Here is a 25143-nt window from a genome sequence, read left to right as displayed (position 1 = left end):
ATCAAATTTGTGGTGAATTTGGATGACTGTGGCAATATCCTGTTTTGATATAAAGTAGTGATAATGATTTTCTTGTCTGTGTAGGAGCTTCTTCTGAAAGAGTTCAAGTGTTTTGAGTAGTGGCAGCATTGTTGGAATAAATGTGATAAGATCTCAAAGGTGACAACTCTGAAAGATGACATTTGAATTTTTAGTTTTTATATCTCCATTTAGGAGTCAGTCACCTTATTTTATATTCACTTTTGCACTCATTAGTCTTCCAGGAAGATGGTTATAAGAAGTATTTCTCAGCCCTAGCCAGTTGGCTCAGGGGTAGAGTGTTGGCCCACATGTGGGTGTCCCAGTTTGATTCCTGGTCAGGACACACAGGAGAAGTGACCATCAATTTATTCACCCCTCCCCGTTACCCATCTCTCTCTCTCTTTTTAAAAATATCTCTCTTCTTCTGCAGCCATAGCTCAATTAATTTGAAACGCATAAGCGCTGGGTGCTGAGTATGGCTTCACGTATCTCTGCCTTAAGCACTAAAAATAGCTTGGTTGTGAGCATGGCCCCAGATAGGGGCTACCAGGTGGATCCCAATCGGGGCGCATGTAGAGTCTTTATCTCCCCTCCTCTCACTTGGAAAAGAAGAAAGAAAAAAATGAAGCATTTCTCAGAAGAAAGACACATAGGTTATGAGGAATATAGAATGATATGCTGGATGAAAGGGCATAAGTTTAAATTCTCTTAGCCTTTTTTCTTGCTCTGTGGACACGCATTTTTTTCCCAGACATTCGATTTTGTTATTCCAAGCATGGGATGCAGATATGGTTTATAGGCATGTGATAGTGGAGGTGATAGCAATTAAGTGCCTCAGGGAACTGAGGGGCGAGGGAAGGAGAGACAGGAACCCTCCATACCCAGGGAGGAAACTTCGTCCCTTTTGCCTGCACAACAATTGACAGCATCTGCTTTTTCTAGGATGTTGAACTAGGATCTGGAGGACTTGACAGGGCCTTGTAAATTCTACATGCATACATGTACTGCCATCAGAGAAATGACATTTGGCAGAGCAGTAAAGGAGTTACACATGTGCTGTACTACCATTAAATGGAACGTGAGGGGTAAATTTAAAAGTCTTTTCCAAAGAGGAGCACAGTTCACACATTGATTCAGATTAGGAACCTGTGTGGTAATTGGCAATGTGGCTCAGCGTTAGAGAGGAGACAGTCACTCCTGTATCTCTGGCAAGCTGATAATAAAGCAGTAGCCACCCCAGTTTAGACTATCTTACCTTAAGCTCTATTATAGGAAACACCCTACCTCAAATGGGAATTCCTAGAGCTGAGTTAAAATATATCCCTAATCTTTTGAAAGTTGTTTGGCCAGAATTTACTTCTGTGTTTCAGTGGTCTGATTCAAAGTAATACAAAGGTATATCGTATAAACCCACGAGTTCTATTTTTGTTATCGTCAGAATCCAGACAAAGATTACTCATGTTTATTTTTATTATTTATTTATTTTAGTGAGGAGAGAGAGAGAGAGAAAGGGAGAGAGAGAGAAGGGAGGGGAGCAGGAAGCATCAACTCCTGTATGTGCCTTGACCAGGCAAGCTCAGGGTTTTGAACTGGCGACCTCAGCATTCTAGGTCGATGCTTTATTCACTGTGCCACCACAGGTCAGACCAAGATTACTCATGTTTAAAAAATTCTTTTACATGTTTCATACCATATTTTGTATATATAGGCCTTATGCTGCTCTCTTATTTATTTTCTTTCTTTTTAGATTCTCTGTATATAATGAATGGCAGAGAAAACTTATGCTGATAATAGGCATGTTATGTAGATGAAATGAACCAGAAAACACTTTAAAATAGCTCAAGGCTACTTTTAGGCTTATTTCCCCCCTTTCCCATTTTGCTTACTGTTGTGGGTTGGGTTCTGTGAGAAGCACGTGCAGCGTGATAGAATTTAGCACGTAGAATATTAAGGAGTGCCCTTGGGATCTGTGTCTCTGGAAGGAAGGAAAAGCAGCAAGTTTGGGCAGAGGAAGAGGTTTAGATGCGGTGTAGTGCCAATGACAGCTTCTTCTGACCCCATGGGGAGCTCTGAAGCAATGACCCTTCAGGGTTGTACTGAGTTGGGTCGGAATGGGTGGATTGGCTCCATACTTTTGTTCATGAGTCACTGCATGTGGATTGCTCCAGGAAGGGGCATTATCTTCTGTGAGGTGGTGCTGTCCCCCTAAGGAGGTCCCTGAGGGGGTTGCACTGCCAACAGCCGGGACAGCAAAGTTATTCATTGAAGGGAGATCTTGATGGAGCATCCTAATGTCCAACATACCTGTCTTTTTTTGTTAAACTAATATTTGAATCATTTATTAGTAAAACTTGAGGACTTGCTTTAAAAAAAAATCATTCATGGTAACTGGAGTTATAGAAACACTGTAATTCTGCTTGGACATTGATAAACCCCTTAGAACTGTTGCTGTAGAGCATCCTAGAGATGGTGGGGTCACTTTAATGCAGGGGTCGGGAACCTTTGTGGCTGAGAGAGCCATGAATGCCACATATTTTAAAATGTAATTCCATGAGAGCTATACAACAACCCATGTACATTATGCATTATCCAATAAAAATTTGGCTCCAGCCACCCACAACCATGAACATGAGCGGTAGGAAATGAATGAATTATAATACATGAGAATGTTTTATATTTTTAATGTTATTATTTATTTTATTAAAGATTTGTCTGCAAGCCAGATGCAGCCATCAAAAGAGCCACATCTGGCTTGCGAGCCATAGGTTCCCGACCCCTGCTTTAATGGCTCCTCTGACCACATTTGGGTCAGCTCACTCAAGGACAACCAGTTTTCTTCTAAGAGGTTGATAGGTAACAGTTTTTATTTTTTAAAATAACTTTATAGACAATTTTTTGGTACCTGAAAGGGAGAAATGGAGACACTTGTAAAGGACCATTTAGCAGTCAGATTTATTGAGAAGGAATGGACTAATTCCCTGTAGTCATTCTTTATTAACTTTTAGATTTTCTTTCAGCCAGTTAGTACTTAATAGCATTAGTTCTTCACTCAGTATGAAGTGTAACTATCTACTTTTGTTTCTGCCGTGGTACAGAAAATCAAATTGATCACAATTCTAACTAATTAGAAGGGACTAATAATCAGTGCAGACATTTTTGAGCCTATCTTTTAGATTCATTTCATGATCTGCCTATGTTGTAGTACAAATTTTTAAAATGCTATTTTGGATCATGACAGGGCTACTTAACTGAGCCAAAGACACATAGTTCTTAGATAAACACAATAGAAGCAATCTTGGGCTGTTTCAGCCTGCACCTATCATTAATATTAAGACACTCCAGATTCATAGCTGTAACTTTTGGGACAAAAGCAGGTGAGTTCAAATTCAAACATTACTTTAATTCTTTTTCAACTTAGGTATAAAAACCTCCTAACCTTCATGCTTTTTCCAAAATCTTATATATTCTAAGATCAAATCTCACTTTATTTTTATAAAAGTACATTATAATAGTTGAAAATGTAGCTAGTGCTTATATTAAGAAAAAGTTTTGGATTACAGGTAAGTTTACATATTGGAATGGATTTGAATTGGTTTTCTTTTTCTTTCAACAGGATTTTTTTAATAAATTTATGTAGGGTTATTTCTTTTATTGAGTGAATGTAGCTAAGAAACGTGAGTCATTTTTTGTCTTTAACCCATCAGGATTAAAGATAAGATATTTTGAAAAGTCAGTGGGTTCTGGACATCTTATTTAGGCAATTAAATGAAAACTAGATAGTCTGAAATTTGAAACTAAGTCTAGAGTTTCATTGCTTTAAATCCTTTGGCCAAAGGTTGGGGGGAGGTTGGCTGTAACTGAACAATCTAGAGCTCCGGGTGTTACTTCTGGCATATAGAATACAATATAGAAGCTGGTTCTTAAACGCCATGGCAATGATATGTGTTTAAGAATGCTTCAAGATTGCCTGGCCTGTGGTGGCACAGTGGATAGAGCATTGATCTGAAATCCTGAAGTTGCCATTTCAAAACCCTGGGCTTGCCCGGTCAAGGCACATAAGACAAGCAAGCAATGAGCAGCTAAAGTGAAGCAACTATGATTTGGTACTTCTCGTTCCTCCCCTTCTCTCTCCTGTCTCTGTAAAATCAATAAATAAAATCTTTTTAAAAAAATGCTTCAAGAAAGTAATTACTTAGCCATTATTTAAGATGACCTGATTTTCATTATCAATCTCCTTAGGACAAATAGCTTGAAGCTGGAAGGGATAAAGAAATTGTGGGGAAAAGAGGGCTATCTTCCTAAGAAGGAAAGCAAAACTGGTGATGAAACTGAAGCCACACCTGTTCTTCAAGAGAATATAACAATGGACAATGTAGATCAGAGTGTTAAAAAGAAGGATCAATCTCAAGTCCTGGCCCAATCTAAAGAGGAGCAAGAGAAGCAACTGCTGGCAAGCTCATTATTTGTTGGGCTGGGATCAGAAAGTGCAGTCAATTTGGTAAGTAGCCAGTTACATTCCTCTGAGACTGTGTCTCCTGTTTCATGCAAAAACCTGGCTCCCTGAAAACTCTTGGCCATCTTCTACATATGTGGTGGGAAATTGCTTCCCCAGTGCCAGAGCCACCAATAACATTCTTTTATATTCCTGAAAGAGAAAAGCTAATTTGCTCAGCTTGAGTCAGTGTTTCTTTAGTCTGTCTAGTCAGCTAGGGTAAGGGTCAGGGTCCAAATAAAGTAACAGATATAATCAGGGATGTTCTTACCGCAGTGGGTGGAGGACAGTGCTCAGTGGGAGGGAGGCTGGGTGGAAATACTGTCAATAAGAGTTCAACATTTGTTGATTTGTCTGTGGAAAAAGTACTTCTTATAATGTTGTTTTTAATACTGAAAAATAGGAATCAATTTAGATGTCTAACAGGAGAACAGGTACATAAATTATATTAGCTGAGAATATTACTCAGCCATTAACACTGATACATACTGCATTGTAAAATAAAAACCTACCAATGATATATTAAAAACAATATAAAAATTTTATATCTTGCCTATAACAGTTAAGAAGATAAAAGTGTTTTGAGACTGAAAGGATTTATATGAAAATGAAAACTACATTCAGGCATTATGATTATGATGATTTTCACAAAGTTTTTATGCTAATATATTATTCTCATAGTAAAAGAATGAAAAACTAGAGTGAAAGATGGGTATAGTTTTTTGAACATCTGAGAATTCCATGTCATTTTCTCTTTGGTGGGCTGATGAACCTACCTAGTGCAAAATGGTGATTAGGGCTACATTTTCTAAAGTTTTACATTATCCCAGTTCTTTCTCTCTTCCCTTGGTGGAATTTTCTCTCCATCCCTGTCACACTAGGCCAAGCTCTAGGCTACACTTTTGCCTGTCTCTCTCTCTTTTTCAGATCCCATTTCTGTCAGTCTTGATATTCACTTCATCTTAAGAACAAATTCAACCTGAAAGTATTAATAGGCAACACATCTTAATGCCATCTCACTCAACATCTGCAGTTCAATAGCAGAGAGACTGATCTCAGGTCTCTGAGTTGTTCCAGCAGGCTGTGGTGAGGACACAGGGAATGCTGGGACACTGATGTGAGAGCACCCAGGTCAGACTGCATCAGGGTCGGGGTGCACCCAGGTCGGACTGCATCAGGGTCGGGGTGCACCCAGGTCGGACTGCATCAGGGTCGGGGTGCACCCAGGTCGGACTGCATCAGGGTCGGGGTGCACCCAGGTCGGACTGCATCAGGGTCGGGGTGCACCCAGGTCGGACTGCATCAGGGTCGGGGTGCACCCAGGCTTAGGTGGGGCCCTGATTTGTGAACCTCACTGCTGGTATTGAAAGATTCCTGCCTACTGCACAAAGTACGTAGTTAGAGACTTTCTCAGGAGAACATCAGGGTAACAAACTAATTATCATACTTTTTTTGTAATGCACTTGAGATCAGAAATGTAATTAAGATGTCTTTCTATTTAAATTATGCTTATTTATCTTTGGGTTACCCCTTATACATACATTTCCCTTCAGCAATCACTAGAACAGTTTGGTTTTTTTAGAGGCAGTTATTCCCCTTTCTTATGGGACTCTGATTTTAGTAAGGAACTGTGTTTTAACTCAGATGGCGTCATGCAGAAAGGAGGGGAAGCAAGTGATTATATGAAATTATTATGTATCCTCTCACTCATCCCCAACTTTTCCTCTGTCGCCAGGGCACAGCAGACATATTAGCTGATTGGATATGCTTTATCTGTATCGTGACACCTTTTATAAATTTTTTAATTGAATTTATTGGGGTAAAATTGGTTAATAAAATTATATATAGGTTTCAAGGATACAAGTTTATAATAATACATCATCTGTATATTGTATTGTGTGTTCACCACTCCAAGTCAAGTCTCCTTCCACTTATCCCTCTTTTACTTTTCTACCTCTCCTCAGCCCCTTTCCCTCTGGTAATCACCGCACTGTACTCTGTGTCTAGGAGTTTTACATTCAGTGTTTTTAGACTGTGGTTGACTGCAGGTAACCGAAACCTCAGGTAACCGAAAGCATGGAAGGCAGAACCACAATTAAGGGGGGACTACTGAGTGTCCAGTTCAAGTCCCATGGCTACTAGAATCGAAGTCCTTTACTCACCCACCCACCTCCACTTGTTTTTGTATTAAAATAATGTTAGTTCTTGTTTGATGACTTCTGAATTGGAAGGTAGAAGATGAACTCATCTGCTGAGAGTTGGGGGAGATGTTGGGAATTGAGAGAATGGGAGGATAAAAAAAGGAACTAGAATTCTGGTTAACTAGAATCATGTGAAAGGTGATCACAAAGTATTATAGCCCCCAGGAGGATGGAGACAGGGACTTGGACTTCGAGTAGTGCCTGTCTGCTCTACTGATTTTAGATAGAACTTTGAGGGGCAAGAGGACACTTGAGTCATCTCTTCTTACATAGATTTGCAGACCATTCCTCAGGAGGATTAGCTCAAGGATGACAAATTTGCTGTTCTCATCTCTTGAGTTAGTAGCAAATGTCACTGGTCACTTACAGAATTCTTTCCTGCTCTGTGTCTCAGTCAGCCACTGACAGTTTATTCTTGAGGTAAAAGCAGTTTGTCTTCTCTGTTTACTGACTCACAGGCCATGAAATCATGATTAATGTAGATTACTGGGTCAAGAGTTTGAGCCATCCCTGTATTTGAGGATATCTTACCTTCTACAGGACAACTCTGAGAAACTAAAAAAACAGCTAGGTTTAACCCTGGCTGGGTGTCTCAGTGGATATCGCATCATTCTGTGTGTGCCGAGGTCACAGGTTTGCTCTCTGGTCAGGGCACATATGAGAAGCAACCAGTGAGTGCACAACTAAATAGAATAGCTACATGGAATGAGTTGATGCTTCCCTTTCTCTCTCACACACACATCAATGAAATTTTTTTTTAAACAGCTAGGTTTCACACTGTTGTTAATTTGTGCAATTCTGTACTCTACTATTATGAAATCTAACAAGTTTTTAGAGTTGTTCACAATTAACTTTTTAAAGTTATTTATTTTTCTGATTTTATGTGTTTTTAATAAGAAATAAGATTTAGCTAATAGTTCAAAGTTATATAGCTTGTCAGAATTTCAAGACTTAAGATTTTATTTATCTTTGATTCTTTTTTAATCTATGTCTTATAGATAGAACTTAGCAAGCTAGTAAATTGCTCATTTGAAATTATAAAAAAATGTTTAAAACTCATGAGTAGAAGAATGTTTTCTTTTCATATTATGTTTCATTTTTGCAGCTAGGAAAAGCAGATGCAGTCTCTCACAAGTTCAGAAGGAAATCAAAAGTCAAGGAACCCAAAAGTGGAGAAACAACCCATGCTCAGAATACGACCTTTTCTTCCTTTAGTTCTTCATCAAATATGACTTATGAAGAAGATTACTATTTGGATAATTTGCAGAATAGAGGAGACAAAGAATTAAAGAAACTTACTCTCAGTTCAGAACTTTTGGATTCAGAGTCACTCACAGACCTTCCCTTTGTTGAGAAACTCTCAAATTGCAGGCAGTCTACACCTTCTTTGTTTGCTGATGATAATATGCAAGTTTTTCACCCTTCTCAATCCACCGCAGTCTCAGTTGGCAGTGAAACTTCTTTAGCTTCTTCTTTGTTGGAAGAAACTGCTGAACACATGCATTCAGATCTTATGGAGGTCTGTAGTAATGAAACCGTGTCAGTGTCTTCTTACAAAATTTGGAAAGATGATTGCTTATTGATGGTGTGGTTAGTTTCTAATAAGAGTGGTTTGGAATTGAAAAGTGCTCACTTAGAAATTGCTCCTGCAGAAAATTTCAAGGTAAGAAAGGAATGGCTCATTATTTCTGCCATAAATGTACAATGCTTACTTAGTGTTTCCGCTGTTGGCTCCTCTGATGGCTTATTCATTTCTTTTACATGTCTTTTCTCTTTAACAAAAAAGGTAAAAGATGTGACAGATTTTTAAATTTTTATGAATAGGGGTGAATTATTCAAAAGAGAAGAGGGAACATAATAAAGATTGTATTGGGGAAGGCCATAAATAGTATCAAGTGGGTTTTGATAGAGCACAGTAGTTGGGAATATAGACTCTTGACTCAGACTGCATGGCTTTGAATCTTAATTCTGCTGCTGATTAGCTGTGTTACATGGTCCAGTTATATACCTGCTTTGTACCTCAGTTTCCTCACATTTAAAGTGCAGACATTAATAGCGTGCCTTTGCATCATACTGAGTGCTCAGGCATCAATTGTTTCTTCCCTCCAAGAGACTGCCACTGTGATTTATGGAAATGTGCTAATTGCATTATTGTGTCCTTGGTGGAGTTATAATGAAATTTGACCAGTAGATCAGTATTCCACAAAACTGACCCAATTTCTTCTATGAGCTAGAATATGTTGAATGGGATATTATCTGAACCTGACCAGGGCAAAAATTCCTGACTCTAGATGTGCATTAGAATCACGTGTGAATTAAAACCCAATTCAGTTGCCTTGAGTAAGGGTGGAGAAAGAGAAAGGAAGACACCTGTATATGTCTATTTTTTAACTCTTAGCTTTAAAAATCTATTAGCCAGAGTCACAACATAGTCATCTATTGAGAGTCACAACATTAGAGTTTAATAATCTTTATACAGAGGTTTTCATTGTAATGACATTTGTTATGCATTTTTGACCTGTGTACTATTCCATAATTATCTGTGCTAGTGAATTTTTCTCAAGGGAAGGTGTCAGTCATTTTCATAATGTGATTTGTTACTAACATCTCACCATAGTATGCTTTTATACCACATTAATTAAATATAGAACATTGGTATTCATATGATTGATGTATTGATCAATTGTCTGTATTGATTCTTTTTTCAATACTTTTATTGACTTTTATTTACAGATCACTGAGCAACCTGGATGCTGCTTGCCTGTGATAGAAGCAGAGAACACCAAACACTTTCAATATAGTGTGCAGATGGAAAAACCTTGTACAGAAGGGAATCTTTCTGCTGTTGTAAATTATCAAATGATAGACACTCATGCTGTTCAGCTCGAATTTTCAATAAACTTATCACTGTTAGATTTCATTAGGTAAATATTTTCTGGAATGTAAATTCAGGTTATTCATTCATTGAGCAAATATTTGTTGGGCCCTTCTCTGGACAGAAGCACTATGCTAGGTGCTAGGAAGTATAACAATTCAAAACTAGACACAGCCCCTAACTTTAGGGAGTGCTCAGCCTAGGGAGGAGACATTGAACAATTATATAAATACAGATATACTTGTAAATTGTGCTTTGAAGAGAAAGTAAATGGTACAATGACTGATTATAATATGGGACCCAGTTTAGGTTGGGGTTGGTTATTAATCCTGGAAACTTCTTAGAGAAACTGATATTAAGGTAATATTTAAACTGAAATAACTTTGAAGAGTCTACATGGCTTTTTTTGAAAGCTTTTAAAATTTCTATTATTTGTATTTCATTTGTTTGATTAATTCTTTCATAAAATCTGTTTATTAAACTTTAGAAATCTGTAAGAAAATTACTCAACAAAGTTATTAGACATGCAGTAAGTATTTAGCATTTATAGTAGGCACTGTACAATCTGCCAGAATAATTGGAAACAACTTCACCTCTTCTGTCATTTAGTGTTTTTGTATTTTTCTTGGTGCTTCAGTCCTGGAAGTACTATAATCCCAGGCAATGCTGGAGTGGAGGGAGCAAGCTCCAGTTCCGTCTCCTAATTCAAATATCCATTTAATATATTGTCCTTGGGTAGCAGGCATGTCAGATATTAAACTGATCAGAAGAGATAATACATTTGATTTTTGCCGAAAAGCTGAGAAGCAATTCTCATTTACTGTTATGAATATATTGTACTGTATTCAAACATATTCTAAAATGAAGGCTGCTTGAACCAAGAATGCAGAATACCAGTGATTATCTATAAAAATTTTAAATCTCCATACATCCACTTGTGTTACACTACTACAGTTTTTGCCTACTCTTTAAAGCCTTTTAGTAAGAATATGGATGTTAATCTGTCAAAGAGTATTTATACCCATGTCACTATATAAGAAAAACTTACATTCTTTAACTATGAGGTGTCTCCCATGATGAGCATTCATAACCTGAAGAAGCACAATATATATAACACAGTTCTTCTGTACATATTAATAAAATCCTCTGTATCTTTAAAAATATTTTCTTAATTATAAAATCAGTATATAGATACAGAATTATAAAAATTCAATGCTATAGAAAAAATATAAGTTGAATATAAAAGTTTCATATAATCCCACTTTGAGATAGATACCACAGTGTAACTATTTGATCTTCTGTCTCTTGAACCATTTTTTTTTTAAATAATTTTATTTTTTTAATGGGGTGACATCAATAAATCAGGATACATATATTCAAAGATAACAAGTCCAGGGTATCTTGTCGTTCAATCATGTTGCATACCCATCACCCAAAGTCAGATTGTCCTCCGTCACCCTCTATCTTGTTCTCTCTGTGCCCCTCCCCCTCCCCCTTTCCCTCTCCCATTCCCCCCTCCCCCCCGTAACCACCACACCCTTATCAATGTCTCTCAGTTTCACTTTTATGTCCCACCTACGTATGGAATAATGCAGTTCCTGTTTTTTTCTGATTTACTTATTTCGCTTCGTATCATGTTATCAAGATCCCACCATTTTGCTGTAAATGTTCCGATGTCATCATTTCTTATGGCTGAGTAGTATTCCATAGTGTATATGTGCCACATCTTCTTTATCCAGTCATCTATTGATGGGCTTTTTGGTTGTTTCCATGTCCTGGCCACTGTGAACAATGCTGCAATAAACATGGGGCTGCATGTGTCTTTACGTATCAATGTTTCTGAGTTTTTGGGGTATATACCCAGTAGAGGGATTGCTGGGTCATAAGGTAGTTCTATTTTCAGTTTTTTGAGGAACCACCATACTTTCTTCCATAATGGTTGTACTACTTTACATTCCCACCAACAGTGGATGAGGGTTCCTTTTTCTCCACAGCCTCTCCAACATTTGCTATTACCTGTCTTGCTAATAATAGCTAATCGAACAGGTGTGAGGTGGTATCTCATTGCCGTTTTGATTTGCATTTCTCTAATAGCTAAAGAAGATGAGCATCTTTTCATATATTTGTTGGCCATTTGTCCTTCCACCTGGGAGAAGTGTCTGTTCATATCCTCTTCCCATTTTTTTATGGGATTGTTTGTTTGTTGTTGAGTTTTATGAGTTCTTTGTATATTTTGGATATTAGGCCCTTATCTGAGCTGTTGTTTGAAAATATCATTTCCCATTTAGTTGGCTTTCTGTTTATTTTGTTATCAGTTTCTCTTGCTGAGCAAAAACTTCTTAGTCTGATGTAGTCCCATTCATTAATTTTTGCCTTCACTTCTCTTGCCATTGGAGTCAAATTCATAAAATGCTCTTTAAAACCCAGGTCCATGAGTTGAGTACCTATGTCTTCTTCTATGTACTTAATTGTTTCAGGTCTTATGTTTAGATCTTTGATCCATTTTGAGTTAATTTTTGTACAGGGGGAGAGACTGTAGTCCAGTTTCATTCTTTTGCATGTGGCTTTCCAGTTTTCCCAGCACCGTTTATTGAAGAGGCTTTCTTTTCTCCATTGTGTGTTGTTGGCCCCTTTATCAAAAATTATTTGACTATATATATGTGGTTTTATTTCTGGACTTTCTATTCTGTTCCATTGGTCTGAGTGTCTATTTTTCTGCCAATACCATGCTGTTTTGATTGTCGTGGCCCTATAATATAGTTTGAAGTCAGGTATTGTAATGCCCCCAGCTTCATTCTTTTTCTTTAGGATTGCTTTGGCTATTTGGGTTTTTTTATAGTTCCATATAAATCTGATGATTTTTTGCTCTATTTCTTTAAAAAACGTCATTGGAAGTTTGATGGGAATTGCATTAAATTTGTATATTGCTTTGGGTAATATGGCCATCTTGATTATATTTATTCTTCCTAGCCAAGAACAAGGTATATTCTTCCATCTCATTATATCTTTTTCAATTTCCCTTAAAAATGGTTTATAGTTTTCATTATATAAGTCCTTTACATTCTTTGTTATGTTTATTCCTAAGTATTTTATTTTTTTTGTTGCAATTGTGAAGGGGATTATTCTTTTGAGTTCATTCTGAATTGTTTCATTGTTGGCATATAGAAAGGCTATTGACTTCTGTATGTTAATTTTGTATCCTGCGACCTTACTGTATTGGCTTATTGTTTCTAGTATTTTTGTGGATTCTTTGGGGTTTTCGATGTATAGGATCATATCATCTGCAAAAAGTGATACCTTTACTTCTTCTTTTCCGATATGGATGCCTTTTATTTCTTTGTCTTGTCTGATTGCTGTGGCGAGAACCTCTAGTACCACATTAAATAAGAGTGGAGAGAGTGGACAACCCTGTCTTGTTCCTGATTTAAGGGGGAAAGCCTTCAGTTTAGTGCCATTTAATATGATGTTAGCTGATGGTTTATCATATATGGCCTTTATCATGTTGAGATATTTTCCTTCTATACCCATTTTGTTGAGAGTCTTAAACATAAAATTGTGTTGTATTTTATCGAAAGCCTTTTCTGCGTCTATTGATAAGATCATGTGGTTTTTGTTCTTTGTTTTGTTGATATGGTGTATTACTTTAACCGTTTTACGTATGTTGAACCATCCTTGAGATTCTGGGATGAATCCCACTTGATCATGATGTATTATTTTTTTAGTATGTTGTTGTATTCGATTTGCTAGTATTTTGTTTAGTATTTTAGCATCTGTATTCATTAGAGATATTGGTCTGTAGTTTTCTTTTTTTGTGCCATCCTTGCCTGGTTTTGATATGAGGGTTATGTTGGCCTCATAAAATGTGTTTGGAAGTATTGCTTCTTCTTCAATTTTTTGGAAGACTTTGAGTAGAATAGGAACCAAGTCTTCTTTGAATGTTTGATAAAATTCGCTGGTATAGTCGTCAGGGCCTGGACTTTTATTTTTGGGGAGGTTTTTAATGGTTTTTTCTATTTCTTCTCTACTGATAGGTCTGTTTAGGCTTTCTGCTTCTTCTTGACTCAGTCTAGGAAGGTTGTATTGTTCTAGGAATTTATCCATTTCTTCTAGGTTGTTGAATTTAGTGGCATAAAGTTTTTCATAGTATTCTACAATAATTCTTTGTATACCTATGGTGTCCGTGGTGATTTCTCCTCTTTCATTTTGGATTTTGTTTATATGAGTTCTTTCTCTTTTTTCCTTGGTAAGTCTTGCCAAGGGTTTGTCAATTTTGTTGATCTTTTCAAAGAACCAGCTCCTTGTTCTATTAATTTTTTCTATAGTTTTTCTGTTCTCCAATTCATTTATTTCTGCTCTGATTTTTATTATCTCCTTTCTTCGGCTAGTTTTGGGTTGTCTTTGTTCTTCTTTTTCTAGTTCCTTAAGGTGGGAAGTTAAGTGGTTCACTTGGGCTCTCTCTTGTTTGTTCATATATGCCTGAAGTGATATGAACTTCCCTCTTATCACTGCTTTTGCTGCATCCCATAGATTCTGATATGTCGTATTGTCATTTTCATTAGTCTGTATATATCTTTTGACCTCTGCACTTATTTCTTCTTTGACCCATTCATTTTTTAAAAGTATGTTGTTTAGTTTCCACATTTTTGTGGGATTTTTTTCCTCTTTTTTGCAGTTGAATTCTAGTTTCAAGGCTTTATGATCAGAAAATATGCTTGGTACAACTTCAATTTTTCTGAATTTGCTGATGTTGTTTTTGTGGCCCAACATATGGTCAATTCTTGAGAATGATCCATGTACACTGGAGAAAAATGTATACTCAGTCACTTTGGGATGAAATGTCCTGTAGATGTCTATCATATCCAGGTGCTCTAGTGTTTTGTTTAAGGCCACTATGTCTTTGTTGATTCTCTGTTTGGATGACCGATCTAGAGCCGTCAGTGGTGTATTGAGGTCTCCAAGTATGATTGTATTTTTGTCAGTTTTTGTTTTAAGATCAATAAGTAGCTGTCTTATATATTTTGGTGCTCCTTGGTTTGGTGCATATATATTAAGAATTGTTATGTCTTCTTGATTCAGTGTCCCCTTAGCCATTATGAAATGGCCATTTTTATCTCTGAGTACTTTTCCTGTCTTGTAGTCAGCATTATCCGATATGAGTATTGCTACACCTGCTTTTTTTTGGATGTTATTTGCTTGGAGTATTGTTTTCCAGCCTTTCACTTTGAATTTGTTTTTATCCTTGTTACTTAGATGAGTTTCCTGTAGGCAGCATACAGTTGGATTTTCTTTTTTAATCCATTCTGCTACTCTGTGCCTTTTTATTGGTGAGTTTAATCTGTTTACATTTAGTGTAATTATTGATACTTGTGAGTTCCCTATTGCCATTTTATATCTTGCTTTCTGTTAGTTTTGTGTCTTGTTTGATCCTTCTCTTTCATTTTTCTATCTTTTGTTTTTATTTGGTTGTATTCCATACATCTTTCCTCTGTTGCTATCTTTTTTATCTCATGTGCTTCTGTGGTGGTTTTTTCAATGGTGGTTACCTTTGAGTAATGAAAAGGGTCCCTACCCTGTTCATTGTAGCAAACTATTTTGTGAGTACTTTTGCACTCCATCGTCCTTTGCTACTGTTAATCTCCATCTTCTCCCCCTCTTTCTTTTTGTTGTTGTCACAGTTTAAATTTGGTTTTATTGTGTTCTTCTTGGAGCTTTTACTTGTGGCTCTGTTTTTTTTTTTGTTCTTTGTATCTGATTGGAGAACCCCCTTTAGTAATTCCTGGAGTGGGGGTTTTCTGATGATAAATTCCCTCATCTTTTCTGTATCTGTGAATGTTTTTATTTCTCCTTCATATTTAAAGGATAGCTTTGATGGGTATAGTATTCGTGGCTGAAAGTTCCTCTCTTTCAGGACTTTAAATATTGGGGTCCACTCTCTTCTAGCTTGTAGAGTTTCTGCTGAGAAATCTGATGATAATCTAATGGGCCTTCCTTTATATGTTGTATTCTTCTTTTCGCTGGCTGCCTTGAGAATTTTTTCTTTGCTGTTGGTTTGTGTCAATTTCATTATGATATGCCTTGGAGTAGGTTTGTTGGGGTTAAGAAAACTCGGTGTTCTGTTTGCTTCTTGAATTTGGGGCTTTAGTTCTTTCCCCAGGCTTGGGAAGTTCTCATCTATTATTTGTTTGAGTATGTTCTCCATTCCATTTTCTCTCTCTTCTCCCTCTGATATACCTATTATTCTTATGTTATTCTTTTTGATGGAGTCAGATAATTCTTGTAGGGCTATCTCATTTTTTTAAATTTTTGAGTCTCTTTCTTCTTCTCTCTGTTGTGCCTCAAGTTGCTTGTCTTCTATTTCACTAATCCTCTCTTCTATCTGACCTGTTCTATTAGCTAAGCTTGTTACTTCGTTTTTCAGCTCGTGAATTGAGTTTTTCATCTCTGTTTGATTTGTTTTTATAGTTTCAATTTCTTTGGACATATATTCTTTGTGTTCTTTGAGTTGTTTTCTGAGCTCCCTAAATTGCCTTTCTGTGTTTTCTTGTATATCTCGGAGGATTTTTAGGATTTCTATCTTGAATTCTCTGTCATTTAGCTCCAAGGTTTCCAATATATTAAATTTTTTCTCCATAGATTTTTCCTCATCTAGCTGTGTTACCTCTCTTTTGTATCCATGATATTCGATTTTCTCTTCCTTAATGGCATCTGAGGGTGGTTTTGTTGATAGTATTAATGAGATTTAATAAAGAATAAAAAGTTAAAAAAAATAAAAAATCAAAGAGTTGTTTTTTTAAAAAAAATTAATAATGAAATAAAAATAAAATAAAATAATAATTTTTAAAAAAAGGAAATTATTCCCCCCCTCCTTTTCTTGAACCATTTTTAAAATGCATTTTTCTTGGTCTAATTTACTTAAGGAGTTAGGTCTTTGTATCCATAATCTTATATTAGACTTTGATAGAGTGTCTCATTAACCCTAAATCCAAAGTGTACATGAAAGAAAATTTTATATTATATTTGAATGATTCATGAAATTACCTGGTAAAATTTTACTGAAATCACTTATAATCAGAAAAAGAGAGAACTAGGTGATTTATTGAATAAACATTTGCACTTTAATAGCATTTCTTGCTTTCATTATTTTCATCAGATTGGAGGATGATGGTTAGCATTCTAATCATATTTTGTTTAAAAATATGTTTTGTGGTACCCAGTTTAACAGTAATTGCTTTATTCACATGAGTCATTTGAAATGTATGTTTGTCTAGAGTTATTTTATTCTTTTGACATCAATCTAATTTTAAAAATTATTTTCAGACCATTAAACATCTCAACTGAAGACTTTGGCAAACTCTGGTTATCCTTCACAAATGATGTGAAGCAAAATATAAAATTGTTAGACTCTCAAGCTGCTCTGCCTTCTGCCCTAAAAACTCTGAACCAGAAACTGAGACTTCATGTTGTCGACATTATAGGTTCGTATAGTCAAGAACAGGCAGTCCTGTGTTTATGAGGGCTTTCTCACAATCAGAACACAAAGTGTCAGGTATCTTAGAGCTGTATTTTCTGTTATTGGTATCTTTTAGATGAGTATGTTCTTCAGATTTTATTAAAGACTTTTTGTGGTAAAATACACATAACAAAATTTACCATTTTAATTATTTGTGTGTGTGTGTGTGTGTGTGTGTGTGTCACAGAGCTAGAGAGAGGGACAGATAGGAACAGACAGACTAGAAGGGAGAGAGATGAGAAGCATCAATTCTTCATTGCAACACCTTAGTTGTTCATTGATTGCTTTCTCATATGTGCCTTGACTGGGGGGCTACAGCAGAGTGAGTGACCCCTTGCTCAAACCAGTGAATTTGGGCTTCAAGCCAGTGACCTTTGGTCTCAAGCCAGTGACCATGGGGTCATGTCTATGATCCCATGCTCAAGCCAGTGACCCCATGCTCAAATGGTGAGCCTGTGCTCAAGCTGGATGAGCCTACACTCAAGCCAGTGACCTCAGGGTTTCAAACCTGGGTCCTCTCCGTCCTAGTCTCATGCTCTATTCATGGTGCCACCACCTGGTCAGGCCATTTTAACTATTTTTAAGTGTTAAGTTTAGTGGCATTAAATAAATTCATGTTGTTGTACAACTGTCATCACCATCACCTCCTGAATTTTTTTTTCTCCCCTAACTAAAACTGTACCCATGAAACTCTGACTCCTCAGTCCCCCTCCCTCTCCAGCCCCTGATACCCACCATTCTATTTTTTCTCTTTATGAATTTGACTATATATATACCTCATACTAGTGGAAAGATATAATATTTGCCCTTTTGTGACTGCCTTATTTCACATAGAATAATGTCTTTAAGGTTCCTCCATGTTGTAGCATGTGTCAGATTTTCTAATGAATACTTTCCATGGCGTGAATGTACCGCATTTTGTTTATCCATTCATCTGTTGATGGACGCTTGAGTTGCTTCCATATTTTGGCTATTGTGAATAATGATTCTGTGTATATGAGTGTACAGATATCTGTGTTCGAATCCTTACTTTCAGTTCTTTAGGTTACCTGCCCAGAAGTAGAAATGCTGGGTCATGTGGTAATTCTATATTTAATTTTTGGAGAACCTGTTGTAACATTTTTCACAGAATCTGTGCCCTTTACATTCTCTACCAGCAGTGTACAAGGGTTCGAATTTATCCACACCGGTCACTAACACTTGTTATTTATTTAGTTTGATAATTGCCATCCTTATAGGTATGAAGCTCTGTAGTCTTTTGTTGTGGTTTTGGTTTGCATTTTCTTAATGAAGTGCTGTTGAATATCTTTTCATGTGCTTATTGGCCATTTGTATATCTTCTTTGTAGAAATGTGTTGAAGTCCTTTTCTGTTAAAGAAATTTTAATTTTTGTCTTTTGTAGGCAATGAAGGGCTGTTGGCCTGCCAGCTGCTCCCGTCCACTCCCTGTTTGCTGCACTTCCGAGTTCACAGTGACACATTAGCCGTGTGGCTCAGATCCGCCTGCTCCATTCTTCCTGACTATTTACTGTATCAGTGTCAAAAGGTGATGGAGGGCTCCTAGCAGAAGCTCTTACATCTTACTCCATCAAAATAAGTGGTTTACATAGATAAACTTATTTACCAAAGTAAAAAAAAACTCATGGTACTTCTAATGGAAATGGGGATAATTACAAGTTGTGGTTTTATGTGTTTCCTTTATGATTCCTGATCAAGAAAGATCCCCAAGAAACTGTATCCTTAACCTTTTACTCAGGACTGTACAGTATGTTTGGGTCCAAAAGAGTGACCTAAGCTAATGTTATAAACTGCTAATGATTTATATGTCACTTAGTGTAAAGGGACTGAAAAATATTTATTTTGTTATAAGTAATTTTATAGCAGATTTACTCTAGTGCTAGCAGATTTATAGTAAAGCCAAGTCTGAGTTCTGTGCATTAACGAAGGGGAGACATGGAATTGCTAACCCCACCTACTTCATATTTGGCTTTGGAATGCAGCGTTTGCTTTTTGGTAGGCAAGCCATTACTTTGAATTATGTTTTGCTTATATCAGTATTGAACTAAGTTGGCACAGCACACACTTAGTTCAAGAGATCTGTGAGCATGCTGGATATTGGGGGATTCAATCCGTGATACAGTTTTTATTGTAGATAGCTGTGATACATAATTGCAGGTAATTTGGTTACAAAATTTGTCTGTTTTCCACTTGCATTTATTTTCAAAATTAAAAATGAATCACTGTATTCATATGTTAAAAAGTCAGAGCCATTTACAAAATATTGTCAATATGAAACAAACCCACAAAAGCCCACGGTACTAAAGCAAACACTTAGAAGGACTTTTTAGTTATGGCAACTATCTCAGTTACCACTTTGGTTCTTTTGGAAAGATAAAATTTATGATTAGGGTATAAACAGCAAAACCTGTTTTCTTGGCCTTTAAATCCACTAGAACTCAGTGGATGCAACCAAAACAGTGACTAAGTACACCATACAAGTTCTCCAGTAAAAAACATCATTGTCATATTATAGTTGTGCCTTTGTGGCCTCTGTCAGATCTATTATCAGCCTAATATGAATGATGGACCAGAATCTTGAGATTGTGCATTAATGTTAAAAATGGAAGTTATATTTTATAAAACCTTATGGTGCTGTGGAAATACTATTTACTTTTTCTGACACTTCACCATGGAGACTGTTCAGTAATACAATTTTAAGTCACTGCAGTTCGTACTGTAAATAATTGGTACTGTTTACCACCCAGGTGCAGAGTTCTGGTTTAAGGCTATCTCGTTAATTACAGCTGGTCTGAAAGATACTAGGGGGATTCCCCAGAGCTGATGGATTTCATAACTCATTTGTGTCTACCATATTCCTTCCTAAAAACAAAACAGTATTTTTTGAAATTAATTCTTAAGTTATTAATTTAAAAAATGTAATACCTTGCTACTTTCCTGCTTTTTAAATACACAGTAAAACCTTGCTGTAAAAGCAATGAAAAGTAGCTGGAATTTACTGTGTAGGTTTCTCCCTTTTAAATAGAAGGTGAGGTTCGTCCTCAGGGTGCCAGCAGCGTCACGAGGCAGGGAAGGCGCTGTCTCTGGAGGTGTGCTGGACACCGGGGGCTAGCCTCCTGGGCGTCCTCTGTAGTCCTACCTCTGTCAGCAGCGCCCCCGCCTGGTTCTGCTGCTACTCTGACAGCGGAATCAGTGCCCTCTCACTTTGCAGAGGAGCGCCCCTGATGTTTTGGGTCCTTACTTCCATGTGTTTGCATGGTCACTGAGGCTGGGTTGCATGTAGGGAGATGGCTGTAAGATGCCCAGCAAGCAGGTAAGCAGGTGGGCAGTTTGTCTGGAAGTGATTACAGCGAGCTGCTGCCTGGTCACAAGGGTGCTCGTGAGTGGTAGCAGCAGTTGTCATGAGAGACGTGCTTGGCCTGTAGAGCTGTCCAATGGTGGGAGACGTGCAATGGTAGGTTAGGGCTGGGAACAGGATTTTGAGTCTTCCTAAGGGAACGTGGTGTCACTTTTGTTCTTTCTGAACCCACCAAAGGAAAAGTAGGGTTACAGGATTTTTATTGGAATGTTTAGAGAATGTTTACAATTTTTATATTTTTATGATTTTAAAAACAACAGTAGTAGGAAAGAGTAGATTTTAAAGAACTTCAGAGCAGTATATATTCTGACTAAACTATATAATTTAGTATTTTAAATTCTAAGTCAGACATCACCAACTTTTTGTGCATTGTAGGAGACGTGACTATAAAGTAGGAAGAATGATTACTGTGGGTAGATCATCTCCTTATGTGATAGTCATAACTTAGTCAGGTGAGGGGACTTATAACAGTGGGGTTACTCAGCTGTGTGAGTTCTGTGCCAGGCATCTTTGCCGAGAATGCAGGTGGCAGCAAGTGTGAATCTGGGCAGAATAATGGGGAAGACCGCGAAGTCTTAAGAGCAGGTGAAAGGAGAAGCAGGCTCCCATCAGAGTAGTCCCTGTGGAGGCAGCAGCTTGGGCTCAGGGGATGGGCCTGAGTGAGGATCCTTCTACAGAGCATAGGTGGAGGCCGAGCAGTTCCCGAAGCCAGCGTGCCGGCCACAGTGTGTGCTCTGCAGAGGAGCAGGATTTGAAACAACGTTCTGCTCACATCTACCAAAACACTGTGGCAAAAATGCAGTATTTTTTTCTTTATTTTATTTCATGTCAATAATAATTTTAAATATTGAGCTGTTTGTCTTAATTTTTATGGATAAATGTGGTATTTTTCTCATAATTGTGAGCCACTAAAGTGCACTGAACCTATTTACATATCTTTAAAGTGTTTTGCTGTGTTAAAATTTTAGGAGGGAAATATGCAAGTGAATAACAAGCATTAATTACCATATTTTGGAGTTGAATTCTGTAATTTGAAATAATTCAATTAAACATATAAATACAAAGTGATCTATACTGTTCTTTGGTCTATATTCCTTTATTATCTAAATAGCTGATGATAGTAGTACTATTCAGTAATTTAATAAACATTAGCTAAAAAGAGTAGGAACAATTGGAATGGGATGAAGAAGTAATTTACTTGTTAAGGCCCATAGGAATCTGGTCTACTTGGTTATTAAAAATAAAGACACTGGCCCTGGCTGGTTGGCTCAGCAGTAGAGCATCGGCTCAGCATATGGAAGTCCCAGATTCGATTCCCAGTCAGGGCACACAGAAGCGACCATCTGCTTCTCCACTTCCCTCTTTTCTCTCTCTCTCTCTCTCTCTTCCTCTCTTGTAACCAAGGCTCCATTGGTTTGAGCGCATTGAACTTGGGTGCTGCAGCTGGCTCAGTGGAGCCTCCACCTCAGGTGCTAAAGATAGCTTGGTTGTGAGCATGGCCCCAGATGGGCAGAGCATCGGCCCCAGGCGGGCGTTGCCAAGTGGATCCTGGTTGGGGCGCATGTAGGAGTCTGTCTTTATCTCCCCTCCTCTCACTTGGAAAAGAAGGAAAAAACAAATATAATGATACCTGCTTGCCTGGCCAGTGATGGCACAGTGGATAAAGCATCGATCTGGAATGCTGAGGTCATTAGTTCGAAACCCTGGGCTTGCCCTGTTAAGACATATATGACAAGCAACCAGTGAATAACTAACGTGAAGCAACTATGAGTCACTACTTCTCGCTCCCCACCTCTCTCCTCTACCTGTAGAATGAGTAAATAAAACCTTTTAAAATTAAAAAAAATTATAGATACTCCTGTTTTTATATTATGTCCCAAGAGAGTTTTGTGGGCTTCTGACAGGTTAGAGTGTGGATTGATCCTCTGATGTGTGACCATACCCCCTGCTTTCATTCCAGCCTGACCAGATCATTCCAAAGTTCTGTGTCTTTTTTTTCCCTTTCACTTTTTTTTATTGATTTAAATTTATTGTGTTTACACAAATTCAGGTGTCCCACCGAATACATCCCCCAACCCCATTGTTCCCCTCAACATCTCTCTTGTCCCCCTCCCCCACTGCCCTCCCCCCTTCCCTCCAGGATTTGCTTTTCTGCTCTCTGTAACACTGTTATGTATATATAATTTCACCAATCTCTTCCCCTTTTCTGATCCCATCCTATCATCCCCTTTCGCTCTGGTTTCTTTGATCCTGCCTCAGTGTCTATTCTGTTCCTCAGTTCCCATTGTTCATTGGATTCCTCAAATGAGTGAAGTCATATGATATTTTTCTTTCTCTGCCTGGCTTATTTTACCTAACAATAGTTTCCAGGTTCATCCATGTTGTCACAAAAGGTAAGATTTCCTTCTTTTACATGGCCCCATAGTATTCCATTGTGTATATGTACCACTGGTTGTTTTTTTTTAATTTATTAAATTTAATGCAGTGACATTGATAAATCAGGGTACATATGTTGAGAGAAAACATCTCCAGATTATTTTGACATTTGATTGTGCTGTATACCCCTCCCCCAAAGTCAAATTGTCTTCTGTCACCTTCTATCTGGTTTTCTTTGTGCCCCTCCCCTCCCCCAACCCCTCACCCCCGTTGCCATCACATTCTTGTTCATGTCTCTGAGTCTCATTTTTATGTCCCATCTATGTATGGATTCATATAGTTCTTAGTTTTTTTCTGATTTACTTATTTCACTCCATATAATGTTATCAAGGTCCATCCATGTTATTGTAAATGATCTGATGTCATCATTTCTTATGGCTGAGTAGTATTCCATAGTATATATGTACCAAAGCTTTTTAATCCACTCGTCCTCTGACGGACACTTGGGCTGTTTCCAGATCTTCGCTATTGTGAACAATGCTGCCACAAACATGGGGGTGCTTTTCTCCTTTTGGAGCCGTTCTATGGTGTTCTTGGGGTATATTCCTAAGAGTGGGATAGCTGAGTCAAAAGGCAGTTCGATTTTCAGTTTTTTGAGGAATCTCCATACTGTTTTCCACAGTGGCTGCACCAGTCTGCATTCCCACCAGCAGTGCAGGAAGGTTCCCTTTTCTTCACATCCTCGCCAGCACTTATTCTGTGTTGTTTTGTTGATAAGCGCCATTCTGGCTGGTGTGAGGTGATATCTCATTGTGGTTTTAATTTACATTTCTCTAATGATTAGTGATGTTGAGCATTTTTTCATATGCCTATTGGCTATCTGTATGTCCTCTTTGGAGAAGTGTCTATTCATTTCTTTTGCCCATTTTTGGATTGGATTGTTTGTCTTCCTGGTGTTGAGATTTACAAGTTCTTTATAAATTTTGGTTATTAACCCCTTATCAGACGTATTGTCAAATATGTTCTTTCATTGTGTAGTTTGTCTTTTTATTCTGTTCTTGTTGTCTTTAGCTGTGCAAAAGCTTTTTAGTTTGATATAGTCGCATTTGTTTATCCTGTCTTATATTCCCTGTGGAGATAAATCAGCAAATATATTGCTCTGATAGATGTCAGAGAGCTTACTGCCTGTTTTCTTCTAAGATGCTTATGGTTTCATGGCCTACATTTAAGTCTTTTATCCATTTTGAGTTTATTTTTGTGAGTGGTGTAAGCTGGTGATCTAGTTTAATTTTTTTGCAGGTAGCTGTCCAATTTTCCCAACACCATTTGTTAAAGAGGCTGTCTTTACTCCATTGTATTTCCTTACCTCCTTTGTCAAATATCAGTTGTCCATAGAACTGGGTTTATTTCTGGGTTCTCTGTTCTGTTCCATTGATCTATATGCCTGTTCTTATGCCAGTACCAGGCTGTTTTGAGTACAATGGGCTTGTAGTATAACTTAATATCAGGAAGTGTGATACCTCCCACTTTATTCTTTTTTAAGATTGCTGAGGCTATTCGTGTTCTCTTTTGGTTCCATATAAATTTTTGGAATATGTGATCTATATCTTTGAAGTATGTCATTGGTATTGTAATTGGTATTGCATTGAATTTATAGATTGCTTTGGGTAATATAGACATTTTAATGATGTTTATTCTTCCTAACCATGAGCACGGTATATGCTTCCACTTGTTTGTATCTTCCTTGATTTCTTTTATCAATGCTTTGTAATTTTCCGAGTACAAGTCTTTAGTCTCCTTGGTTAAGTTTACTCCTAGGTACTTTATTTTTTTGGTTGTAATTGTGAAGGGGATTGTTTCCTTAATTTCTCTTTCTGACTGTTCATTGGCGTATAAAAATGCCTCTGATTTTTGAGTATTTATTTTATATCCTGCCACTTTGCTGAATTCATTTATCAGGTCCAGTAGTTTTTTGACTGGGACTTTAGGGTTTTCTATATACGATATCATATCATCTGCAAATAATGATAGTTTTACTTCTTCTTTTCCAACTTGAATGCCTTTTATTTCTTTTGTCTAATTGTTGTGGCTAGGACTTCCAGGACTATGTTAAATAAGAGTGGTGAAAGGGGGCACCCCTGCCTTGTTCCTGATCTTAAGGGTATTGCTTTTAATTTTTGCCCATTGAGTATGATGTTGGCTGTGGGTTTCTCATAGATGGCTTTTATCATGTTGAGGTATGTTCCCTGTATTCCCACTTTGCTGAGAGTTTTGATCATGAATGGGTGCTGGA

At 37.3% G+C, this 25143-nt stretch overlaps 1 protein-coding gene and 1 non-coding gene across 3 annotated transcripts in view; one reads left to right on the top strand and one right to left on the bottom strand.

Moving 5' to 3' along the window:
* The window catches only part of AP4E1 (adaptor related protein complex 4 subunit epsilon 1), a 70641-nt gene extending 49106 nt beyond the window's left edge, over positions 1-21535 (top strand). For both annotated transcript variants that reach the window (XM_066276376.1, XM_066276377.1), the window contains 5 exons: positions 4261-4519; positions 7820-8377; positions 9448-9638; positions 16907-17064; positions 18502-21535. In XM_066276376.1, coding sequence (XP_066132473.1) covers positions 4261-4519; positions 7820-8377; positions 9448-9638; positions 16907-17064; positions 18502-18662 — 1327 coding nt within the window. In that variant the 3' untranslated portion in view covers positions 18663-21535. The remainder of the gene's footprint in view (positions 1-4260; positions 4520-7819; positions 8378-9447; positions 9639-16906; positions 17065-18501) is intronic.
* On the bottom strand, positions 10213-10400 carry LOC136336789 (U2 spliceosomal RNA). Its single transcript, XR_010731603.1, has one exon. It is a non-coding gene; the product is annotated as a U2 spliceosomal RNA (small nuclear RNA).
* Positions 21536-25143: the final 3608 nt, after the last annotated feature.

The sequence above is a fragment of the Saccopteryx bilineata genome, chromosome 4, assembly GCF_036850765.1.
Source record: "Saccopteryx bilineata isolate mSacBil1 chromosome 4, mSacBil1_pri_phased_curated, whole genome shotgun sequence".
Classification (NCBI taxonomy): domain Eukaryota; kingdom Metazoa; phylum Chordata; class Mammalia; order Chiroptera; family Emballonuridae; genus Saccopteryx; species Saccopteryx bilineata.
Note: the sequence above shows the minus strand (reverse complement) of the source record. Positions and strands in the feature narration are given on the sequence as shown.